This window comes from Carcharodon carcharias, chromosome 18 (genome assembly GCF_017639515.1).
Source record: "Carcharodon carcharias isolate sCarCar2 chromosome 18, sCarCar2.pri, whole genome shotgun sequence".
Classification (NCBI taxonomy): domain Eukaryota; kingdom Metazoa; phylum Chordata; class Chondrichthyes; order Lamniformes; family Lamnidae; genus Carcharodon; species Carcharodon carcharias.
In genome coordinates, this window is record NC_054484.1 from 75632808 (window position 1) to 75656383 (window position 23576).

Genomic DNA, 23576 nt, shown 5'->3' on the forward strand with positions numbered 1-23576 from the left:
AGAGGATCTGAGAATTGCAGGGCTGGAGGAGATTACAGAGACAGCGAGGGGTGAGGCCATGGAGGGATTTGAAAACAAGGATAAGAATTTTAGAACCAAGACATTGCTTGACTGGGAGCCAATGTAGGTCAGTGAGCACAGGGGCGATAAGAGAATAGGACTTGCTGCAAGTTAAGATACAAGCAGCAAAGTTTTGGTTGATCAAATTTACGCACAGTAGAATGTGGGAGACCAGCCAGAAGCACATTGGAACAGTCAATCGTAGAACTAGCAAAGTCAAGAATGAGGGTTTCAGCAACAGAAAGGCTGAGACTGGGGTGAAATTGTGCAATGTTACAGAGGTGGAAATAGATGGTCTTAGCATTGGAGTGAATATGAGGTGCAAAACTCATCTTGGGGTCAAACGTGACACCCAAGTTGCAAACAGGCTGGTTTAATCTCACACTGCTGCCAGGGAGAAGGATCAAGTCTGCAGCTAAAGAACAGAGTTTTGAGTAGGGACCAAAGACAATGGCTTCAGCCTTCCAAGTATTTAATTGGAGCAAATTTCTGCTCATCCAGTACTGGATATTGGATAATCAATCTGATAATTTAGCAATAGTGGAGGAGTTGAGAGAAGTGGTGGAAACAAAGCTGGGCGTCAATGTACATGTGGAAACAAATGCCGTGCCTTCAGAAAATGCAACTGGGGGAGGGCAGCATGTAGATCAGAAATTGGAGGGGTTACCAATAGATCCCTGTGAACACCAGAGGTAACTATGCAGGAGTGGGAAGGGAAGCCATTGCAAGTGATACTCTGGCTTACGATTAGTACATTTTGTCCTAGCTATTACTAGTTATTACTTAGAATTTCAACACAGAAACATGCAATTTGGCCTAACTAGTCTATGCCAGTGTTTATGCTCCACATAAGTTTCTTCACATGTTTAGATCATAGCTTTAGATGAAGTAGGCTATCAGCATAACATTCTACTCCTTTCTCCCTCATGTATTTATGTATCTTCCCCTTAAAGACATCATTTGATTCGCCTTAACTACTCCATGTGGTAACAAATTCTACATTCTAACCACTTTCTGGTAAAGAAGTTTCTTCTCTATTAGTATGTTTCTCTACAATTTACTAATCCAACTTTGCACTGCAGGCACCTAAAATACTTTACTCCACAAGTTCTGCACAATACTAATGAGCTCTACAAGAAAGAAGGCACATCCAAATATATCATTGTTTCAACAGGACTCTAAGATCCAATAGAAAGCAACAGGCCACCTCCAATCATTATTTAGAATTTGATAAACTGCCAGTTCTGTGTGGCTTTCAATGAAATAATCCAGCTATTAGCATGCTGCAGAGAAGTAGATTGAGGGCAAGACTGGAGTGAAAATGATTTCAATAACACATCAGCTGCTTGGCATTACGTCACATTAGGAAAAAACTTTGGAACAAGTTCATCAACTTCAACACAGCCCAAGGGAACTGAACCAATGCTTTTCCTACTGACGGTTATAAGCATAACTTCGTAGTAAAACCACCAAAGTTTCTATTGATACCACACTGCCACCTTATTAAAAAGGAAATTATTTGTGAATTGTTGCAAAAATATCTATATTCCTCAAGAATTTGAAGTTCTACAAATAAATAAATGTTTTATTAGAAAAATCTCACCTTTTGTTTCAAAGCAGTTCTGTACAAGAAAAGGATCACTCTGATTGCTATTTCCTGGTTGGTTCACGATACACACAAATTCTTCAGGAAACATTTTAGAGTTGAGTATTGTTAAGTGCTTGTTCTCATTAGATAAGGCTAGGCTATCTTGTGTGATTACTTGTTTTTTTTGATACTCCCATTTAGTAGTAGTAAAGGAACCGGTGTCATTTAGATCACACATGAGAAGAACCATGGAGACATTTCCAGTGCAGATAATTTTTGGAATTGTGAGCCGTTCTACAATTTAAAAGAAATGTAAAAAAAGTATTCATACTTTGAGTAAAATAACATTCTCTAAAATCATTCGTAAATTGTCTTGATAATTTTCAGGTATTATATATGTTTCAGGAAACAGCACACTGTCAGATCAACATCCAAAAAAAAGTGTTCTCTCCAGTCATACTGCACCTTGATATCCTGATCTACAGGAAGGATTGAAGGATACCATTCCACCAATTCTCTTTGTAGAAGTTCCAGCTCTTCAGCTGGATGAGCTGAACTTGGGCATAGGGTGCACAATATTGAAATCTGATAAGGCAGTAGCAGGAAATTTGTTAAACAAGGGGAGACTGTAAAGATTTCAGAAAAACAGACAACAGCAAGATGACACTCAGCTAGAGAAGCAGGAGAGAAAACATTTTGGAAGGGAAAAACGAAGAATTGGTGCACTGAAAAGGTGAAGAGTGCAAATATTATGATGACAAATTTCAGATACTGGGGACTGGATCTTCAAAGGGCCATGGGGTCGGGATCCGGTGTGGGCGGGAATTCAAAATCATGGTCCCGGAGGTCATCTCGGTATCTCAATGCCTCTGGGACAGTTTGCAATTTTCAAAGGGCCAGCAGGGAGGGAGAGGGAAACTTGGTCAATTAACAGCCCCCGAAGCTCCTTTAGGAGCTTGTTAAGGGGCCAGTCTGTTTGGCACCTTAATTTTCAGTGTATTTGTGGGCAATCCCAAAAGTTTACACCATTGGACCCAAGCAAGTTCCAGTGTGGTTGATATTTATTCAAAACATATGGGGTCAACTAGCACTGGCATATGATCTGCTCCTAAGCTATCCTCCATGGCCATGTTCAGCCACGCTTGACATTCTGGCCATCTGAAGAGTTGCCTGCTCTAATCAGCAAGGCGGCAGCACGCCCATTGTGGCTGCCACCTGCCTTTGCCTCCTGGTAGTGCTTGGCACCACAAATTGAGTGCCTTGCTAGCCTCCTACCCAGTTGGGCTATTTGCATTTAAAAATAGCATCCCCAGAGTTAAATAGCTGAGACATGGAGTCTGGAGCTGTCCAAGTGTCAGATTTCTGACCCAGTTTTGAAAAATCCAGCCCTAGGGCTTTTTCCACTGGAGCAGATTTCACTGGGGCTTTTAGAATGGTTCTGAAAGTTTAAGTACAGGTCGGTAAAACTATAAACTAGGCTAATAGGTTTTATTTATAAATAGGAGCATAAAATACAAGAGAAAAGAAAAGAGCAACAATAAATTGGTAGAAGGCAATGGTTAGGACACAGTTGGTATAGCATGTTCACTTTGGGTGCCCTACTATACAAAATACAATAAAGTTATAAAGACTACAGAATGAATTCACCAGGATAGAGCCAGGGATGGTAAATTATTATGAAGGGGAAACTTGAGAAACGGGCTATTTTTACTGGAGCAGAGAAGGATCAGACTGGATTTTATAGAGGTTTTCAGTATCATGAAGGATTCTGATAGTGTCAACAGGGAAAGACTATTCCTTCTGCTTGGGGTTATCAAGTAACAAAAGGCCAATAAATTCCCCAGTCAGTAAAATTTTGGGAGCAATAGTGACTGATGCAGCAGTTCATAGTAGTACAAGAAATTTTAATTTTAATTGGCTCATTTAGCTGAATCCAAGGGATAAGGAGGCATTTATACAGTATAAGAAATTTCCAGGCCTGCCTCAGTTATTCTCAGGTATAGCAGTGATAGCCATTTACCCAAGTGTGTGAGCATCTTACATTTAGAGGTGTACCAGGTTTCCCCTTGTGATCTGAACCGGGTGTATGTTTATTGGATGCAGCAAGATTTAGACCATCATAAAACAGATTACTCACCAAGTACTATTAGGGAGATATTTGTTTTTGTAATTTTTCCATCAGATAGTGTGAACTCTAGAATGTAGTGGCCAGTATTATTCTTCTGCAATCTCTGCATGAAAACATTCTTTTCTTGGAGCTCAGTATTTCTCAAAAATGTTCCAAAATATTGTGTCTCTCCACCTTCCCATTCAAATACCTTGTTGCCATCGAGCTTGCACACAATTTCAGATGTGTTAGCAGGTTTTACGAAAGGGAGATACACATCTCCATGCAATAATCCAAAAATGGTTTCAAATTTTGTTGAGTTACATGTAAAAACTGGAGGGAGGAAAGAAAAAAAGAGAAATATTATAGATTTTTCTTAAACGAGTAAAACTAAGACAACTTTTTGAAAACAAAAGCTCGACCATATTATTTGGCAGCTGGAAGCCATTATATAAAAGAAACACTAAATTTGAAGTTGTTTTAATCAGTGTTCGCAAAGACATTCACAGATTATGCATGCAGGTAAGAGAGAAAAGGGTCTACGCTACCATGTAATGTTCACATTTCACAAATAAACATTCCAGCTTTTTAATTAGTTCTAAGATCCAGGCAGGCCGAAAATACAGCAGTTGTCAAACTTGAGCACCGGCTAGAATCGGGCTAAACAGGTACGTCACAGAAAGAATGAATTTAAGAGCTTGATTCAAACTCATGTCATCCACAAATAGTAAGACATAGAAAATAGAAGGAATAGGTCATTCGGCCCTTCAAGGCTGCTCTGTCATTCAATATGATCATGGCGGATCCTCTATTTGGATGCCATACTCCTGCTTTCCCCCCATAACCCTTGGTGCCTTTAGAGTCTACAAATCTATTTCCTTCTTAAATATATTCATTGACTTGGCATCTACAGCCTTCTGTGGCAGAGAATTCCTGCAGATTCAGCACCGTCCGAGTGAAGAAGTTTCTCCTCATCTCAGTCCTAATTGGCCTTCCCCATATCCTGAGACTGTGACCCCTTGTTCTAGACCCCCCCAGCCAGAAGAAGCATCATCCCTGCATCCAGTATGTCCAGCCCTGTCAGAATTTTATACATTTCAATGAGGTCGCCTCTCATTCTTCTAAACTCCAGTGAATACAGGTCTAGTCAGCTCAATCCCTCCTCATAAAACAATGCTGCCATCTCAGGAATCAGTCTGGTGAACCTTTGTGACACTCCCTTGATGGCAAGTATATCCTTTCTTAGATAAGGAGACAAAAACTGCACACAATACTCCAGGTGTGGTCTCACCAAGGCCCTGTACAGCTGCAGTAAGACATCCTTGCTCCCGTACACAAATCCTCTCGCAATGAAGGCCAACATACCATTTGCCTTCTTAACTGCTTGCTTCGCCTGCTTGCTTGCTTTCAGTGATTGGTGTACATCAACATTTCCCAATCTATCACCATTTAAATAATAGTCTGCCATTCCACTTTCCTACCAAAGTGACTAACTTCACACTTACCCACGTTATACTGCATCTGTCATGTATTTATCCACCCAACTGGTCTAAATCGCCTTTAAGCCTCTTAACATCCTCCTCACCGCTCACATTCTCATCTAGTTTTGTGTCATCAGCAAACTTGGAAATATTACATTTGGTTCCCTCATCCAAATCATTGATATGTATTGTGAATAGCTGGGGCCCAACTAGTCACCACCTGCCTCTCCGAAAAAGAACTCTCTGTTCCTGTCTGCCAGCCAATTCTCAATCCATGCCAATATATTACTCCCCCAATCCCATGTGCTTTAATTTTTCACACTAATCTCTTATGTGGGGCTTTCAAAAACTCTGAAAATTCAAAAGCACCACATCCACTGGTTCTCCCTCGTGTATTCTGCTAGTTACGCCCTCAAAAAACTCCAGTAGGTTTGTCAAACATGATTTCCTTTTCATAAATCCATGTTGACTTTGTCTAATCCGGCTGATATTTTCTAAGTGTCCTGTTATCACATCCTTTATAATAGACTCCAGCATTTTCCCTACCACTGATATGAGGCTAATCGGTCTGCAATTCCCTGTTTTTTTCCCTCCCTTTTTTTTAGAAAAATAGTGGGGTTATTTTTAGCACCTTCCAATCTGCCATGACTGTTCCAGGATTTACAGAAATTTGGAAGATGAAAACCAACGCATCCACTATTTCCATGGCCACCTCCTTTAGTGCCCTGGGATGTAGATTATCAGGCCCTGGGAATTTATTGGCTTTAGACTTATTAATTTCTTCAGCACTGTTTTCTTTTAGTAATACTAGTTTCTTCAATTCCTCCTTCTCACTCAACCCTTGATTCCCTAGTGTTTCTGGGAAGTAATTTGTGTCTCCCTTCATGAAGGCAGAACTAAAATAGTTGTTTAACTGCCCTGCCATTTCCTTGTTCTCTATTATAAATTCTCCTGTTTCGGACTGTAAGGGACGTATATTTGTCTTCACCAATCTTTTTCTTCTTACATATTATAGAAGCTTTTACAGTCCTCCTTTATGTTCCTTGCAAGTTTACTTTCATACACTATTTTTCCCCTCTTAAATAATCTCTTGGTCCTCCTTTGCTGAATTCTAAACTGCTCCCAATCCTCAGGCTTGCAACTTTTTCTAGCAACTTTATATGACTCCTCTTTGGATCTAATACTATCCTTACCAATTTGTTTTGTTAGCCATGGTTGAACCATTTTTTCCTGTTGTGTTTCTGTGCCAGAAAAGAATATATAACTATTGCAATGCATACATTTGTTCCTTAAATATTAGCCATTACCTTTCTACCATCATGCCTTTTAATGTATTTCCCCAATCTATCTTAGCTAACTCACACCTCATACCTTTGTAGTTTCCTTTGTTTCGATTTAGGACCCTGGTTTTGGATGGGACTACTTCATTTTCCAGCCTAAGGAAGAATTCTATCATGTTATGGTCACTGTTCCCTAAAAGGACCCCACACAACAAAATTAACTAACCCCTTCTCATTGCACAAAACCAAATCTAGGATAGCCTGTTCCTAGTTGGTTCCTCGATGTACTGGTCTAAAAAATACTAAAAACCATCACATACAAACTCCAGGGATTCATCACCACAGTATTATTGCTAACTTAACTTGCCCACTCTTGGTAAACTTGGATTGTGCATGCGTTTAGGAAGAAAATGGGTATCACTGCTTCCCCTGATCTAAAATTACTGCTTTACTTTAGACATGATCTATTAGGCAGATAGGACTATCACTATTATGACAACTTCCATTTATATAGTCTCCTCAACCTAGCATCCAAGGCACTTCAGAGTCATGGGGAAAAATGGAGTTTGACACAAAGGAGGAGATATTAGGAGGGATGGTCAGAAACTTGGTCCATGAGCAGAGACTTTTTGGATAATCTTTGTCTTCGATCCCACGCCCTCTATAAACCTGAGTTCATCTAAAACTCTCATGGCCATATACTAAATTGCACTACTGTTCACCGATCACCCTTGCACACACTAACCTACATTGGCTCCTAGTCCAGCAATGTCTCCATTTTAAAATTCTCATCCTTATTAAAACCCTCCGTGGCCCTATGTCTGCTACTTCTTCCAATCCTGCATCTTTCCAAGGTCTATGCACTTCTCCAATTCTAGCATCTTGCAATGCCTCGATTTTAATTGCTCCACCTCTGGCAGCAGTTCTTTCAGCTGCCTAGACCTGGAGCTCTGAATCCCTCCCAAAACATCTCTGCTTCTCCACCTTTATTTCCTTTTGCTCCTCAAAACTCACCTGCTCAGCCAAGCATTTGGTCACCTGCCCTAATATCTCCTAGTATCTGGTGTCAAATTGTTTATTAGTGCTCTTGTGAAGCTGCGTGGGCCGTTTCACCATGATAAAAGCAATGTGCTTTGGTCTTAAAGAAGGGGAGAGAGATGGAGAAATGGGTGTAGGGAGAGAATTGCACAGCATGAGACCAAAGTAGCTATAGGTACAGCACCTGAGGTGAAGGGAGGAAAAATGCAAAAGATGCTTAAATCAGAGGAATGAAGAGTTCAGATTGGGCGGGTTTGTAGGACTGAAACAGAGAGGTGAAGCCACAGGAGGCCTGAAACACAATGAGAATTTTGCATTTGAGACATTTAGGGATCAGGTGCCCATATAGGCCAGTGAAGACAGGGATAATGAACAAATAGAACTTGATGTGGGATAGCTATAAGCAGCTGAGATTTCAATGAGCTCAAGTTTATGACTGGAGACTGGCCAAAGAGATAATTAAAGCAATTATCTGAATAAATAGGACCATCCATATAACCCTATTATCACTGAAAAGTGTTCTCTTTAGACTCAGTAGAGACTTGGCTTAATGGCAGTATTTCTTATTCATAGCATTTTCCTGACTCGAGATCTTATGGAATCAGTGAAATTCTCTAAAGGCCACTTCACCATTTTACCTACCAAGTGAACACATACTTCCCTCTCAGCAAAATCATTTACATTCTACTCATTTGCAGATTTGATCCCCCCGTCCAGCAGTTTTGTGATCAGCTGAGCCTATCGTTGCTCTGGAATTCTTGTTTTCACTGCAAGTTCAATTCCAAGATACCATTGGCAAGCTTGCATAAGCTCAGTTATATGAAAATTACCAAATTATTTAGAGAAGTTACCATTTGTTTTGGCCCAAGGCCTATCCTGATAGTGGACCAGGAACACTAACAAATTGCATGATTTTTGCAGCTTTAAAAAAAAGTGCCAGTACTTGAAATTGACACAATCTTAAATGAACCCTTTCATTTACCAGCAAGAGCAGAAGGGTTTGAAAAAATAACTAAGTACTTTGTACTATCAAATCAATGAAATTATATACGCCAATAATTATTCATGAAGTTAAACTCTCATTCTCCAGGCAAAAATATATGAAGCTATAAAAGCTTATATAACCATATGTTTTTTATTGTTATTAACCTAATCACATTACCCTGAATATTGCTGAATTGACTCCTCATAATAATAGAAACCTATGCTTAGGATTTATATTTCAGGCCACTCACAATCTCCTACACCGATTGTGTGCTCTGTTATTTTTATTATCTTCAACTGTGTCTGCTTGATTAGAAGTACGGAAGTTGTAGGCAGACATTCCAAGTCTTAAATTACTATTTACTTCTGGTTGGGAACAAAGAATTGTCTTTTAGTATTTTAATAAACTGTTTATTTTGTTTCATATTTAGAAATATTGATGGGCTGCAAGAGTTGGAAAAAGTAGGTGCTAAGACAAGGTAAATTAAGAAGTAAGGATTATACGGTGTCAGCTTGGTTATCATTTCCATACAGATGGGAAGAATAATACCATTAACAAGGGATAAAAAAGGAGGGAAAAGTGAAAGAGCTTACTTGAAAGTTAGAGATGAAAAAGATCAAGCAGGCATCAATGTTTCCTCAATTTGTATCAAGAGTGAGAGTTGATGGAGCAGCATCCCCAGATATGCAAGCAGTACTGAAGTCATGTATGGAACTGAACTTTATAGTTCGAGGTTGCAAATGTGTAAGGATTACAAAGTGTAACATATGGACAGGTCTACAGGCCAAGCTAGAACCTTGAACCCTTTTCACACTGCCTTACTGCCTGCATTTATAATAAAGCAGGAAACTTCTCTCCTGAATTAGCGGTAGCTAAAAATCACTGTCACTTAGCCTGTCATATCCCACTACAGTCAGGCCAAAACAAACACTTCTTGGCTGGCTGTAATCTATGATAGAAAATCACAGATGCACAGAAATTTACAACACAGGAGGAGGCCATTTGATCCATCAGGTGATGGCGTTTCTACAGCAATGCAAAACTAATCCCACTCCATAACCCTGTATCCTGCTCCATTTCAAATGTTTATTTTTTCCTTTAAAGACACAATAATAACTACCTCAAGCATTCCTGGCTTCAAAAAAAATTCCAAGTTCCAACTGGCTATATAAAGAATGTTTTCTAAAATTTTACTTCAGATAATTTAAAATTTACAACCCTTCATTAAACTATAGGAAATTATTAAAAACAAACAGAATTACCTGGAAAAACTCAGCAGGTCTGGCAGCATCGGCGGAGAAGAAAAGAGTTGACGTTTCGAGTCCTCGTGACCATTCAACAGAACTGAGTGAATCTAAGGAGAGGGGTGAAACATAAGCTGGTTTAAGGTGTGGGGAGAAGTGGAGGGGGTGGTGTGGTTGTAGGGACAAGCAAGCAGTGATAGGAGCAGATAATCAAAAGATGTAGTAAACACCTTGTCAAACACCAGGAGAGAAATGGAAAGCAATGAAGGTGAACAAGGCAAAAGAGAGAAGTTTTGTTCCTCTCTGTGACAAGATTTCCATATCTCGCTTTTTTGCCTTGTTCACCTTCATTGCTTTCCATTTCTCTCCTGGTGTTTGACAAGGCGTTTACTACATCTTTTGATTATCTGCTCCTGTCACTGCTTGCTTGTCCCTACAACCACACCACCCCCCCACTTCTCCCCACCACACACCTTAAACCAGCTTATATTTCACCCCTCTCCTTAGATTCACTCAGTTCTGTTGAAGGGTCATGAGGACTCGAAACGTCAACTCTTTTCTTCTCCGCCGATGCTGCCAGACCTGCTGAGTTTTTCTAGGTAATTCTGTTTTTGTTTTGGATTTCCAGCATCCACAGTTTTTGTTTTTATCTATAGGAAATTATTCCCCAATTAATCGTAACACTTCTGCATTTTAAAAGGCTCCAAGAAAATTTTCCCTTCAGTTTTTCTGCTTCAGTAGAAATAATCCGAGTATCTAAGTTTTTATTCTTTATTGTGGTTTCCTATCCCTCAACCAAGCTCAGATTAATTGAGGATTAAAATTAGCGTCTTGTTACAAAGGTGTTGACATGGAGATAAAAGCAAAATACTGGAAAACAGAAATGAAAGAGAAAATGCTGGAAAAACTCAGATCTGACAGCATCTGTGGAGAGAGAAGCAGAGTTAACATTTCAAGTCTGTATAACTCTCCTTCAGAGCTAAAGAGTAGAAATGTGATGGAATTTATACCATTTGGCTGGGGGGGGGGGGGTCGTTGGTGGTGGTGGTGGGAACGGATGGTGGGTAGAGCAGGTAAAGCGGGATAGAAGGTCTGTGACAGCTGGGGGCTAAGGAGAGGAGATGTCATGGATCCAAATCAAAGAGGGTGTTAATGGTAGCGGTGAAGGCAATCCACATGGGCCCACAGTCGTGCAGAATCTGAAAAATCTCAAAATAGTCCCATGCTGGGTAGCCTACACACAAGGAGAAGACTGTGAACGTTGTACAGGATACAGCACATTGCCTACTCCACCAGTGGGAATCAGTAGAATTAGTGGAATGCAAGTTGCTTCGCTTTTAAAAAAAGTGTTCAGAAACATTGCTGAGGAAGTGGGTGTGTAGTTCTGGGATTTAGGGTGAAAGAAGACAATGCCTGTTTACTGCATAAATAGTCCAGTGACAAAATAGCATGTGAAAAGCTGTATGCTCCCTTTAGGTATTTATCTTATGTAGAAAGTAATAAAACCTCTTCCATTGCCCTCCACCAAATAGAGCAACATGCATTTTTAAAAAATTCATTTACGGAATGTGGGCGTCACTGGCTAGGCCAGCATTTATTGCCCATCCCTAATTGCCCTTGAGAAAATGAAGGTGAGCTGCCTTCTTGAACCACTGCAGTCCATGTGGTGTAGGTACACCCACAGATTGTTAGGGAGGGAGTTCTAGGATTTTGACAAACTGAAGTGAAGGAACAGCGATATATTTCCAAGTCAGAATGGTGACTGGCTTGGAGAGGAACTTCCAGATAGTGGTGTTCCCATTTATCTGCTGCCATTGCCCTTCTAGATGGTAGCAGTCATGGATCTGGAAGGTGCTGCCTAAATAGCCTTGATGAGTCTCTGCAGTGCATGTTGTAGATGGTACACACTGCTGCTAGTGTGCATCGGTGGTGGAGGGAGTGAATGTTTGTGGATGTGGCGCGAATCAAGCAGGCTTTGTCTTGGATGGTGTCAAGTTTTGAGTGTTGTTGGAGCTGCACTCAACCAGGCAAGTGGGAAGTATTCCATCACACTCCTGACTTGTGCCTTGTAGATGGTGGACAGGCTTTGTGGGGAGTCAGGGGGTGAGTTACTTGCTGCAGGATTCCTAGCCTCTGACCTGCTCTTGTAGCCACAGTATTTATATGGCTAGTCTAATTCAGTTTCTGGTCAATGGTAACCCCTCCAGGATGTTGATATTGGGGGGGATTCAATAATGGTAATGCCATTGAGTGTTAAGAGGTGATGGTTAGATTCTCATCTGTTGGAGATGGTCATTGCCTGGCACTTGTGTGGTGTGAATGTTACTTGCCTCATGTCAGCCCAAGCCTGGATACCTTACAGGTCTTGCTGCATTTGGACATGGGCTGCTTCAGTATCTGAGGAGTCGCGAATAGTGTTGAACATCGTGCAATCGTCAGCGAACATCCCCACTTCTGACCTTATAATGGAAAGACGGTCATTGATGAAGCAGCTGAAGATGGTTGGGCCGAGGACACTACCCTGAGGAACTCCTGAAGTGATGTCCTAGAACTAAGATGATTGACCCCCAACAACCACAACTTTCTTCCTTTGTGCTAGGTATGATCCAATCATTGGAGAGTTTTCCCCCTGATTCCCATAGACTCCAGTTTTGCTAGGGCTCCTTGATGCCACACTCGGTCAAATGCTTTGATGTCAAGGGCAGTCACTCTCACCTCAGGAGTTCAGCTCTTTTGTCGATGTTTGAACCAAAGCTGTAATGAGGTCAGAAGATGAGTGACACCAGCGGAAAGGATCTTTTCTTTGCTGCTCTGCGCAAGATTGATTTTTGTTAGGTGGAATACATCGCGAACTCAAAGGGGAATTCTCCCCATTATCCTGATCAATAATTATCCCTCAATCAATGTTAAAAATAAATCATCTGGTTATTATCTAATTGCTGTAAAGAGTTCTGGGATTGTGAAAGATTCTATATAAATGTGCATTTTTTTTTTTACACAAGGCTCCCATTATTTACAGAACTGGTAGGTTTGGTAGATGTGAAGCTAGATCTTCATGTTAATAATTCTAAGAAGAAATGACAATTAAGGATTTTTTGCCGATTACATGCTATTTTAATCAAATGAAAAAATGTCACCTCCAACGTGGAGTGCTTTTTACTTCGTGTGTTTATAAATGACACAGTTAGAAAGCTGACTTGCAACACCTGAAAAAATCTTTATTCCAGCTTTGTTCAAATTGTAAATAAAAAAACACTTGGAAATGATCGCTTATTCTCCCCTGGCCTCTGATCTAATACTCAAAATAAAATCTCTCAGATGGTATCGTGAAGATGATTTTAGATTAACAGGAAATAGAAAACTAACAGTGATACAGGTGGCGTAATTACTTACTAAACCCACAGACATGTAAATCAAAAACCCGTTGGGAATAGGGACACTGAAAACATTTACACAACCTCCATTTATCAAGTTTTGTAACAAATAAGAAAATCAAAGGTAATAGTGAGATATTATAGAAAAATTTCAGATATTAATGGCAAATGGTTGGAGTTCATTTTCCTTGAGTAGAATGGAAGACAGCAATATGTAATAAACTTCAATTTGTTTTAATTACAAAATACAATTAATTTCCCACAAATGTTGATCTCTCTGAAATCCAAGGGCCTGCAAGTGAGCACCAACCAACAAATTATACCATTTATAACCAGAAGTCCAGTGCATTTAAAACGACAGAAGGGGATTGGGGTACAGGATTAAAGATGTTGTGCTACAATTGTACACAACTTTGGTGGGACCACATTTGGAATACTGCGTGCAATTGTGTTCTCCATATTTAAGGAAGGGTATACTTGCGTTGGAGGGAGTACAGCAAATGTTCACTAAGTTGGTCCCTGGGATGAAGGAGTTACCTTATGATGAGGGGCTGAGTAAACCGAGCCTATATTCTCTGGATTTTGGAAGGATGAGCAGTGATCCCATTAAACATGAGATTCTGAAGAGGCTTGACAGGGTAGGCACAGAGATTGTTTCCGCTAGTTGGGGAATCTAAAACGTGGAAGCGCAGTCTCTGAATAAGGGGCCAATCATTTAGGACTTAGGAGGAGAAATTTCTTCATTCAAAGGATTGTGAATCTTTGGAATTCTCTGCCCCAGAGGGTTGTAGATGCTCCATTGCTGAATACATTCAAGGCTGGGATAGACAGATTTTTGGTCCAAGGTCAGCCATGATTGTATTGAATGGCAGAGGAGTTCAATCAGCTCCTGTTTCTTCTGTTCCAGAAGGGTACTTTGCCCTAACTTCTGCATTACTTACAACCCAGAGAACTGGAGTTCTGTTCCAGGTCTCAAATACATCACGGTAGGCCAAGTGCCCCCAAAATACAACCTGTGACAGCTTGAATTTTGCCTCCTCCATATATAACATGCTCACTAGTGTATTAAAAGATGTTTGCTTGTCCCACGCCTTCAAAGCAGTGGAAAAAAACATTTTATTCAAAAGGGCATTTTTGCATGCCAACAAATTAAATTAGTGGATGAGTAACAGGCCCAGCACCTTCACACTAGTGACTATAATTTTGTGGTATGAAATTTCCCCAAAAACTCCCCTGGGGACTTAGTAGCATGAGGCACATGCATTCAGAACAGAAACTATACATCTGGATAGTGGGAGTGGAAACGGTTAGAATGAGAGCCAACACTGATCCCAGCCACGTGCACACTGGAGAGCAACCAAAACTAAGAATCCTCCAAAACAAATCAAAGCAGAGACCAATTGTAATCTAAGCTGAAAAAGAAAATGCATTATCCATTTCTTGTAATTAGGACCAGTGGTATTGCTGGAAGCCACACTTACAGATTATTCAAGTAAACAATGTTCAGAACATTGGCATCCTGCTTCATCCCAAGGTTTAACTTTAGATACCATGTTGTCTCCCACCCAATGACCATTCACTTTGACCTTTGCAATACTGCCCTGTCTCTCTAAAATATTCAAATATAGTTTTGTCATCACCAGGCTCTGCTACTCTAATGTTCTCTTTTCTGGATGTTATCACTCAGTGACCCACAGTGTTGTTAGGAATGGATGTTTCAGGATTTTGACCCAGCAACAGTGAAGGAATGGCGATATAGTTCCCAGTCAGGATGGTGTGTGGCTTAGAGGGGAACTTGTAGGTAGTGGTCTTCCTATGTATCTGCTGCCCTTGTCCTTCTAGATGGTAGAGGTTGCGGGTTTGGGAGGTGCTGTTGAAGGAGCCTTGGTGAGTTGCTGCAGTGCATCTTGTAGATGGTACACACTGCTGCTCCTGTTTGTCAGTGGCAGAGGGAATGAATATTTAAGGTGGTGGATAGGGTGCCAGTCAAGAGGGCTATCTTGTCCTGGAAGAAAAGGTCCGTAAGTTCTTCACACCTGTTGTTGGGTGGAAGGGTGAAGGTAAGGGGGAAACAGTCGGGCTTCAGGAATGTTACTGGACTAATAATCTAGAGACCTGGAGTGACAGTCTGGAGTTAGGAGTTCAAATCCCACCTGCAGAATTTAAATTGAATAAATCTGGAATACAATGTTAGTCTCAGTAATAGTGACCTCGTAACTGATGGTCATAAAAACCCATCTGGTTTTCCGATGTCCTTTAGGGAAGGAACTCTACCATCCTCATCCTGTCTGGCCTACATCCTGTCTGGCCTACATCCTGTCTGATCCACAGAAATGTGGTTGATATTTAACTGCCCTCAGATATTGCCTAGAAGCCACTTAGTTGTATCAAACTGCTAAAGAAAAGTTAGAAGAATTAAACTGGGCACACAGATTAGTCCTCCACCAGACATGAAAAAGGCACACCCTACCCACCCACCCTTGCAAAGTTCTCCTCACTAACACCTGGGGACTTGTGCCAATTTGGGAGAGCTGACCCACATACTAGTCAAGCAACAGCCTGACAGTCATTTTCACTGAATCATACCTTACAGCCAAATTCCTAGATACCCCTATCACATTCCCTGGGTATATCCCACCCCATTGGTAGGATAGAAAAGCTGTGGGTGGCACACAATGGTATACCATCTGAGGGAGTTGCCCTGAGAGTTCTCAACATTGGCTCTGGATCCCATGAAGTTTCAAAGTCTCATTGCATGAGGTCAAACATGGGCAAGGAAACATGCTGCTGATTACCCTACCTCAACTCAATGAATCAGTACTCCATGCTGAATACCAGTTGGAAGAAGCACTGAGTGTAGCAAGAGCACAGAACCTATTCTGGGTGGGGGACTTCAATGCCCATCACCAACAGTGATTCAGTAGCACCACTACTCACTGAGCCCTGGAGGATATATCTGCCAGACTGGGCCTGTGGTGAGAGAAACAAGACAAGGCAAAAGCCTACTTGACCTCACCCATCCCAGCTACCTGTTGCAGATGCATCTGTTTATGACAGTACTGATAGAAGTGACAATCACACAGTCATTGTGGACATAAAGTTCTGTCTTCACACTCAGGACACACTCCATCATTTTGTGTGGCACCGTGCTAATGTGAAATTCAGAACAAATGCAGCAGCTCAAAACAAGGCATCCATTAGGTGATCAGCCATTAGGTGTGGGCCATCAGCCACAGTAGAATTGCATTCAAACAAATGGCCTGGCACATCCCACACTCTACCATTATCATCAAGGCAGGGGATCAACCCAAGTCCAATGAAGAGTGCAGGAGAGAGCATGCTAGGCACACCACCAGGCATACCTAAAAACAAGATCCAATCTGGAGAAGCTACCAAGGACAATATGTATGCTAAACAGCAGAAGCAGCATGTTGTAGACAGAACTAAGCAATCCCAATCAACAGATTAGATCAAAAAGTTCTGCTGTTCCACCACATCCAGTCGTAAATGGTTGTGGCCAATTAAAGAAGGGGAAGAGGTGGTTCCACAATCATCCCCATCCACAATGATCACAGGGCCCAGCACACCAGTGAGGAGGACAACGCTGAAATGTCAGTAACCAACTTTGCCAGCAGTGCATTGTGGATGATCTAACTTGACCTCTTGGCTGAGGCCCCCAACATTGTTTCCTTTAAGCTTCACAAATGCATGCCCATTCAGCAATGTGCTGCATAGGAAACAAACAAGTCATGCACAAACAATGTTCCTTTAAGACGCACACATGCATGGATGCACATCAATCTTAAAAGGGACTGCACACTGCAACAGGCCAAGCGTGCAGAGCAAACAACAATTAGAGAAAACACGGTTCCCCAACATCGCAGATGCCAGTCTTCAGCCAATTCGATTCACTTCCATGTGATAAAGAAACAACTGAGTGCACTGGATACAGCTAAAGTTATGGATCCTGGCAACTTGCCAGTGTTAAAGCCTGTGCATCAGAACTAGCTGCAGCCTAGCCAAGCTAATCTGCAACATTGCGGATCTAACAAACAACCTGGAAAATTTCCAAGTTACACTCATAAAATAAATTAATGAATTTCCTAGTTATATTCCATCCACAAAATGGAGGACAAATCTAATCCGGCCAGTTGGTAGAATTGAAGTCAATGGGAATTGGGGGTAAACTTGCCACTGGCTAGAGTCATATCTCGGAGAAAGGAAGGTTGTGGTTGTTAATGGTATGTTAACTATATTGCCAAAATATACAATAGAAAGGCATTGTCTAATTAAGTACTTAGAGCAGAGACTGCTGAGACACTGGGTTAATAGGCAGACATATGTAACGCTGTATTCTGTAAATAAATGAATATCAAGAAAATGAGTCTCATGCGATGTGGGTAAAGGGGAACTTTACTTCGATTTCCAGAAGGCATTTGATAAAGTGCCACAAAGGTTATTGCAGAAAATAAATGATGTAGGGGGTAACATATTGGCATGGATAGAACATTGGCTAGCTAACAGGAAAGTTGGCATAAATGGGTCTTTTTCCGGCTGGCAGGATGTAACGAGTGGTGCGCCACATCAGTGTTGGGGCCTCAAATTATAATAAATGACTTGAATGGAGGGACTGAAGGAACGGTTGCTAAATTTGCTGACAACATAAAGGTAGTTAGGAAGATAGGAAAGTAAACTGAAGAGGACATAAGGAGGCTACAAAGGGACATAGATAGGTTAAGTGAGTGGGCAAAGATCTGGCAAATGGAGAATTATGTGGGCAAAAGTAGATTTGGCAGGTAGATTAAAAAAGCTTATTATCTAAATGGTGAGATTGAAGAGCTCAGATTCAGAGGAACTGGGTGTCCTGGTGCATGAATCACAAAAAGTTAATATGCAGGTACAGCAAGTAATTAGGAAAGCTAATTGAATGTTATCATTTATTGCAAGGGGAATTGATTACAAAAGTGAGGGAGGTTATGCCTCAGTTGTACAGGGCATTGGTGAGACCACATCTGGAGTATTGTGTACAGTACTGGTCTCCTTATTTAAAGGAAGATGTCAATGGATTAGAAGTAGTTTAGAGAAGTTTTACTAGACTAAAGCCAAAAATGGGCAAGTTGTCTTATGAGGAAAGGCTGGACAGGTTAGGCTTGTATATCCACTGGAATTTGGAAGAGTAAGAGGTGACTTAATTGAAACCTTTAAGATCTTGAGGGGTCTTGACAGGGTGGATGTGAAGAGGATGTTTCCTCTTGTGGAAGAATCTAGGACTAGGGGTCACTGTTTAAAAATAAGGAGTCACCCATCTAAGACAGAAAAAAATTCTTCTCATCTATCGGAGGGTCAAGAGTCTTTGGAACTCTCTTCCTCAAAAGGCAGTGAAAGCAGAGTCTTTGAATATTTTTAGGGCAGAGCTAGATAGATTCTTGATCAACAAGGGGTTGAAAGGTTATCGGGGGTAGACAGGAATGTGGGTTTGAGGTTTCAATAAGATCATGGCTGATCTGAATGTATGACAGAGCAAGATCGAGGGGCCGAGTGGCCTACTTCTGCTCCTAATTCGTTTGAAAAGGATTTACATCTAGTTTCATACTTCTCCATCTGGCTTGGTGATCTGTTTACTAGTGTTTGTTGGAGGCCAATCACCTCAGCTTCAGGACATTGCTGCAGGAGTTCCTAAGGTCAGAAGTGAGGAAGTTTGCTGATGATTGCACAGAGTTCAGTACTAATCACAACTTTTCAGATGAAGATATCTGGCCTGCTTGCAGCAAGGCCTGGAAAAAATTCAGGCTTGGGATAAGTGGTAAGTAATATTCATGCTACACAAGTGCCAGGCAATGATTATCTCCAATAAGAGAGAATCTAACCATCTCCCTTTAACATTCAATACATTACCATCGCAGAATCTCCAATCAACATCCTGGAGATTACCACTCACAAGAAACTGAACTAGTTATATAAATATTGTGGCTATAAGAGCAGGTCAAAGGCTAGGAATCCTGTGGCAAGTAACTTACCTCCTGACTCCCCAAAGCCTGTCCACCATCTACAAGGCACAAGTCAGGAGTGAGATGGCATATTCTCCACTCGCCTGAATGACTACAGCTCCAGGAACACTCAAATTCAACATCGTCCAGCATCCCACTGGATTTTCACCCCATCCACCACCTTAAGCATTCACTGCCTCCATCATCATAGCACAGTGGCAGCAATGTGTACCATTTACAAGCTGCACTGTAACTTGCTAAGGCCACATGGAGTCACACCTAGCAGAAAAGACGGTGGTTGTGGTTGTCGGAGGTCAATCATCCCAGTTCCAGGACATCACTGTTGGCGTTCCTGAGGGTAGTATCCTAGGCCCAACCATCTTCTGCTGCTTCATCAGTGATCATCTTTATATCAGAAAGTCAAAATTGGGGGATGTTCGTTGATGATTGTACAATGTTCAGCACCATTCACAACTCCTCAGATACTGAAGCAGTTCATGTCCAAATGCATCAAGACTTGGACAATATCCAGGCTTGGGCTGACATGCGGCAAGTAACATTCATGCTGCACAGGTGTCAGGCAATGACCATCTCCCCCTAACATTCAATGGCATTACCACTGCTGAATCCCCCACTATCTGGGGGTTACCTTTGACCAGAAACTAAACTGGACTAGCAATAGAAATACAGAGGCTACAAGAGCAGGTCAGAGGCTAGGAATCCTGTGGCGATAACTCACCTCCTGGCTCCGTAAAACATGTCCATCAACTACAAGGTGTAAGTCAGGACTGTGATGGAATACTCTCCACTTGCCTGGATGAGTGCAGCTCCAATAACACTCAAGAAGCTTGACACCATCCAGGACAAAGCAGTCTGCTTGAATGGCACCCCATCCATAAAGATTCATTCCCTCCACCACCGACGCACAGTAGCAACAGTGTGTACTATCCACAAAGATGCACAGCAGGAACTCACCTAGGCTCCTTGGACAGCACCTTCCAAACCCACAACCACTAAAACGACAAAGGCAGCAGACACATGGGATCACCACCACTTAGAACTTCTCCTCCAAGCCATTTGCCATCCTAACTTGGAAATATATCATTGTTCTTTCACTGGGTCAACATCCTGAAAGTCACTCCTTAACAGCACTGTTGGTGTACCTACACCATGTGGACTGCAGCTGTTCAAGAAGGCAGCTCACCACCACCTTCTCAAGGGAAATTAGGAATGGGCAATAAATACTGGTTTAGTCAGCAACATCCACATTCCATGAATGAATTAAAAACAACTTCAACACCTATGTCCGAAAACCACCTAGAAGGACAGAAGCGATCACCACCACCCACAAGTTCCCCTGCAAGTCCCATCAATGTCCCTTCATTGTCACTGGGCCAAAATTCTCAAAGGCCCTCCCTAACAGAACCTTGAGTGTACCTACACCTTATGGACTGCAGCGATGCAAGATGGCTCTCTACCACCTTCTCCAGGGCACTAAGGAATGAGTAACAAACAATGCCTACATGCCATGAATGAATGGATGGAAAAAAAACACAATCTAGTCTAACACTGAGTCAGTATCTCAGTTGAGACATTAAACTGAGAGGCCTCAGCTACCCTCTAGCATGGACAAAAAAAACCTGCACCAATATTTTGAAGAGCAGAGGAATTGTTCCAGTGTTCAAGCCAATGCTTATCCCTGTTGAAGGGTCATGAGGACTCGAAACATCAACTCTTCTCTTCTCCGCCGATGCTGCCAGACCTGCTGAGTTTTTCCGGGTAATTCTGTTTTTGTTTTTATCATTAGCCATTAATCTGTCCAAGTACTATTCTTTTACAACTCGATAGTCTGGGTTGCTTTCAAACCACCTCTTTGTGACTGTCCTCCAAATGTCAAACTGAAAGTATTTTATACGCTGTGTTTTTCTCCTCTGTGATTCATTGGTATCCCTCCTTATATTAGGTAGCCCAAAAGTGCTTCAGAAGGTCTGACTCCTGCAGTCTCCAAACATCTTGTTCTTATGTCACATGCAAAATCAAATTACTTGCCTGATCTACTGAATGTTTTCAGAATTGTGTTTTTTTTGGACCAAACTAAACTATCGCTATTCACACAAACCCAACACACTACTAGTTTGGTTTCTGTGGCACTACTCACTGGCAAAATTATTTAACATTTTTTTGTTGCTTATCAGATGATAGAAATGAATGGATATCTTTTCATTGGTACAGGTTTTAAATATTAAATTTCAGTCCTTGTAGCATTAATGGGAAAGAAATTAAACAGGATACTTCCTGGAACATTTGTACATATTCCACTCGATTGTCATGCTGCCCGTTTAAGGTCATTAAGTAATTAACAAAATTGTTCTATAGAACAGTTGATCACAACTTATCCTACAGAGGAAGAAAATTGGCTTTGCTTTGTTAATAGAGATCCTCTTAATTTACTGTTGTTAATCAGTTTTCAAACTAGGGATGTCAAAAATATTTTCAAATTGGTGTTATGTACAGACAGTAACTAAAGCTACGGAAGCCTGGACAGTAAAAAGTTTATGCTTTGAAGGTTCATACCTACTCAAAATGTTAACTTTGTTTCTCTCTCCACAGATGCTGCCAGGCCTGTGGAGATTTTCCAGCATTTTCTGCTTTTTGTTTCAGAATTCCAGAATCCACAGTATTTTGCTTTTATATTAAAAGGCTTATGTTATCCGACAAAAGGGATGGTTTTTTAGTCAGAATAAGGGCCTCCGCCACCCGAGCCAAGCACTGAGTGCAATGTTGAGCTAGGGCAGGAACAGCTGAGGAGCCCAAATGGGAGAGAGAGAAAGATCTGGAATAGTGGCACAAAGAGCATAAACCAATTTCCGAGCGACTAAAATGTCTATTGACATCATTGCGCTTTGAGCAAGAGAAAAACACACAAACACAACTGGATATGAAGCCATTGGATGTTTTACCAAAGCCAGAAAGAAACTGGGCAGACCAGGCTCACCTGGACCCGGTTAAATCCGCTCCAGCCTCGGTTCTTTAGACAGCAGCTTTTCTAAGCCCAGCCCGGAGGGGGACATTTCTCGATTGCACCAACTTACCGAAATTGAGGAGGAAGGCGGCGGCGGCAACACTGAACGACCTCATCGTTCACGCCACAGGAAGGGAGTTTCGGTCACAGCTTCACCGATAGCCCGGGGCTCGGATAGTGGAGCCAACAACCAATCAACAAGGGAAAACCGCGGGATCGACTGAGAAAGCGAAACCAAAAAAAAGTGACGGATATTGTGAAAAAGGTAGGGTGTAGCCCTCAGCGTTAATCGTTGTGTATTTCTATCACAGGAGTCCACGCTTTCGACACACAACAGCGGTTATCGCCTTTCAGGAAATCCACCCATAGACACCTTGCCAATTGGGCTGCCCGGGTCCGTGAGTCATCTCTTCCTCTTCCTGCTCCAAATAGCCAGGCTCTCTGCTCCTCTCGGTAACATCTCCCCAGTAGTGAAATAAACAACTGGTCAATGCAAAAACAGAATTACCTGGAAAAACTCAGCATGTCTAGCAGCATCGGCGGAGAAGAAAAGAGTTGACGTTTCGAGTCCTCATGACCCTTCTGGTCACTGCAGCAGCACCTGCTTAATGACAGAGACTTCTGGTTAATTTCACAAAATCACAGTGCAGAAGAGACCCATGGAGTCTGCAGCAACACGTGAGAAACACCTGACCTCTTTCAGAGTCAAACAATTAAACTAAATGACTGAGGAGAGAAGGTGTGTGTTGGTGTTGCAGCTTCTCAGTTTTCCAACCTGTTCCCTGCTGCTACTTTTGGGGTTGCTGCTGCCTCTGCCCCTGTGGGCCAAAGGAGAGAGAGGGAGAGAAGGAAACAGCTTTTGTTGCTGCTACAGGACAGGAAGGCCAGGAGGCTAGTCCCAAAACAACATCCTAGGTGGGTGTCTGAGGATTTTGTTGTGTTAAGGTAGGGGCATTTAAAGACTGTGTTTTGTATGGGGAGGAAAGAAGACTGCAGGAAGGTTTGGGGAAGGAAGAGAGGGGGGTGTGTGTGTGTGGTTAAAACCACCTTTCTGCAACCCCTCCCCCACCCAGCCCTTTCCCGGTAAGATCAGCAGTTTAACTGGTGAAGACATCGCCTCCCCCTGCCTGAAGACCATCAGGCCCCCACCCAACGTCCCCTTCCATCAAGGACACCCACCTGGACTTTCCCCCTTCCCTCCTGTGCCCCCCCTGTCCCTTACTACTCTCCCTCCTCTCCTTTCCTGTGTAAAAGAGGGGAGGTTATTTCTACCTCTCTTCCCCCCCTTCCCTCCCCTAGGCGAGGAACATTATATAATTAAAAACAGAATGAGGGATAAAATAAACACAGCCCCTAAGTTAAGTCAGCTATAAAAGCAAGGACAAAGTTTAAAGGAAACTTACAAACATC

The 23576-nt window shown here is 41.9% G+C and overlaps 1 protein-coding gene across 1 annotated transcript in view; it reads right to left on the reverse strand.

Moving 5' to 3' along the window:
• The window catches only part of LOC121290723, a 39045-nt gene extending 16208 nt beyond the window's left edge, over positions 1 to 22837 (reverse strand). The window contains exons 1-3 of the mRNA XM_041211565.1: positions 22237 to 22837; positions 3786 to 4088; positions 1664 to 1942 (exon numbers count right to left, since the gene is read on the reverse strand). Coding sequence (XP_041067499.1) covers positions 1664 to 1942; positions 3786 to 4088; positions 22237 to 22282 — 628 coding nt within the window. The 5' untranslated portion in view covers positions 22283 to 22837. The remainder of the gene's footprint in view (positions 1 to 1663; positions 1943 to 3785; positions 4089 to 22236) is intronic.
• Positions 22838 to 23576: the final 739 nt, after the last annotated feature.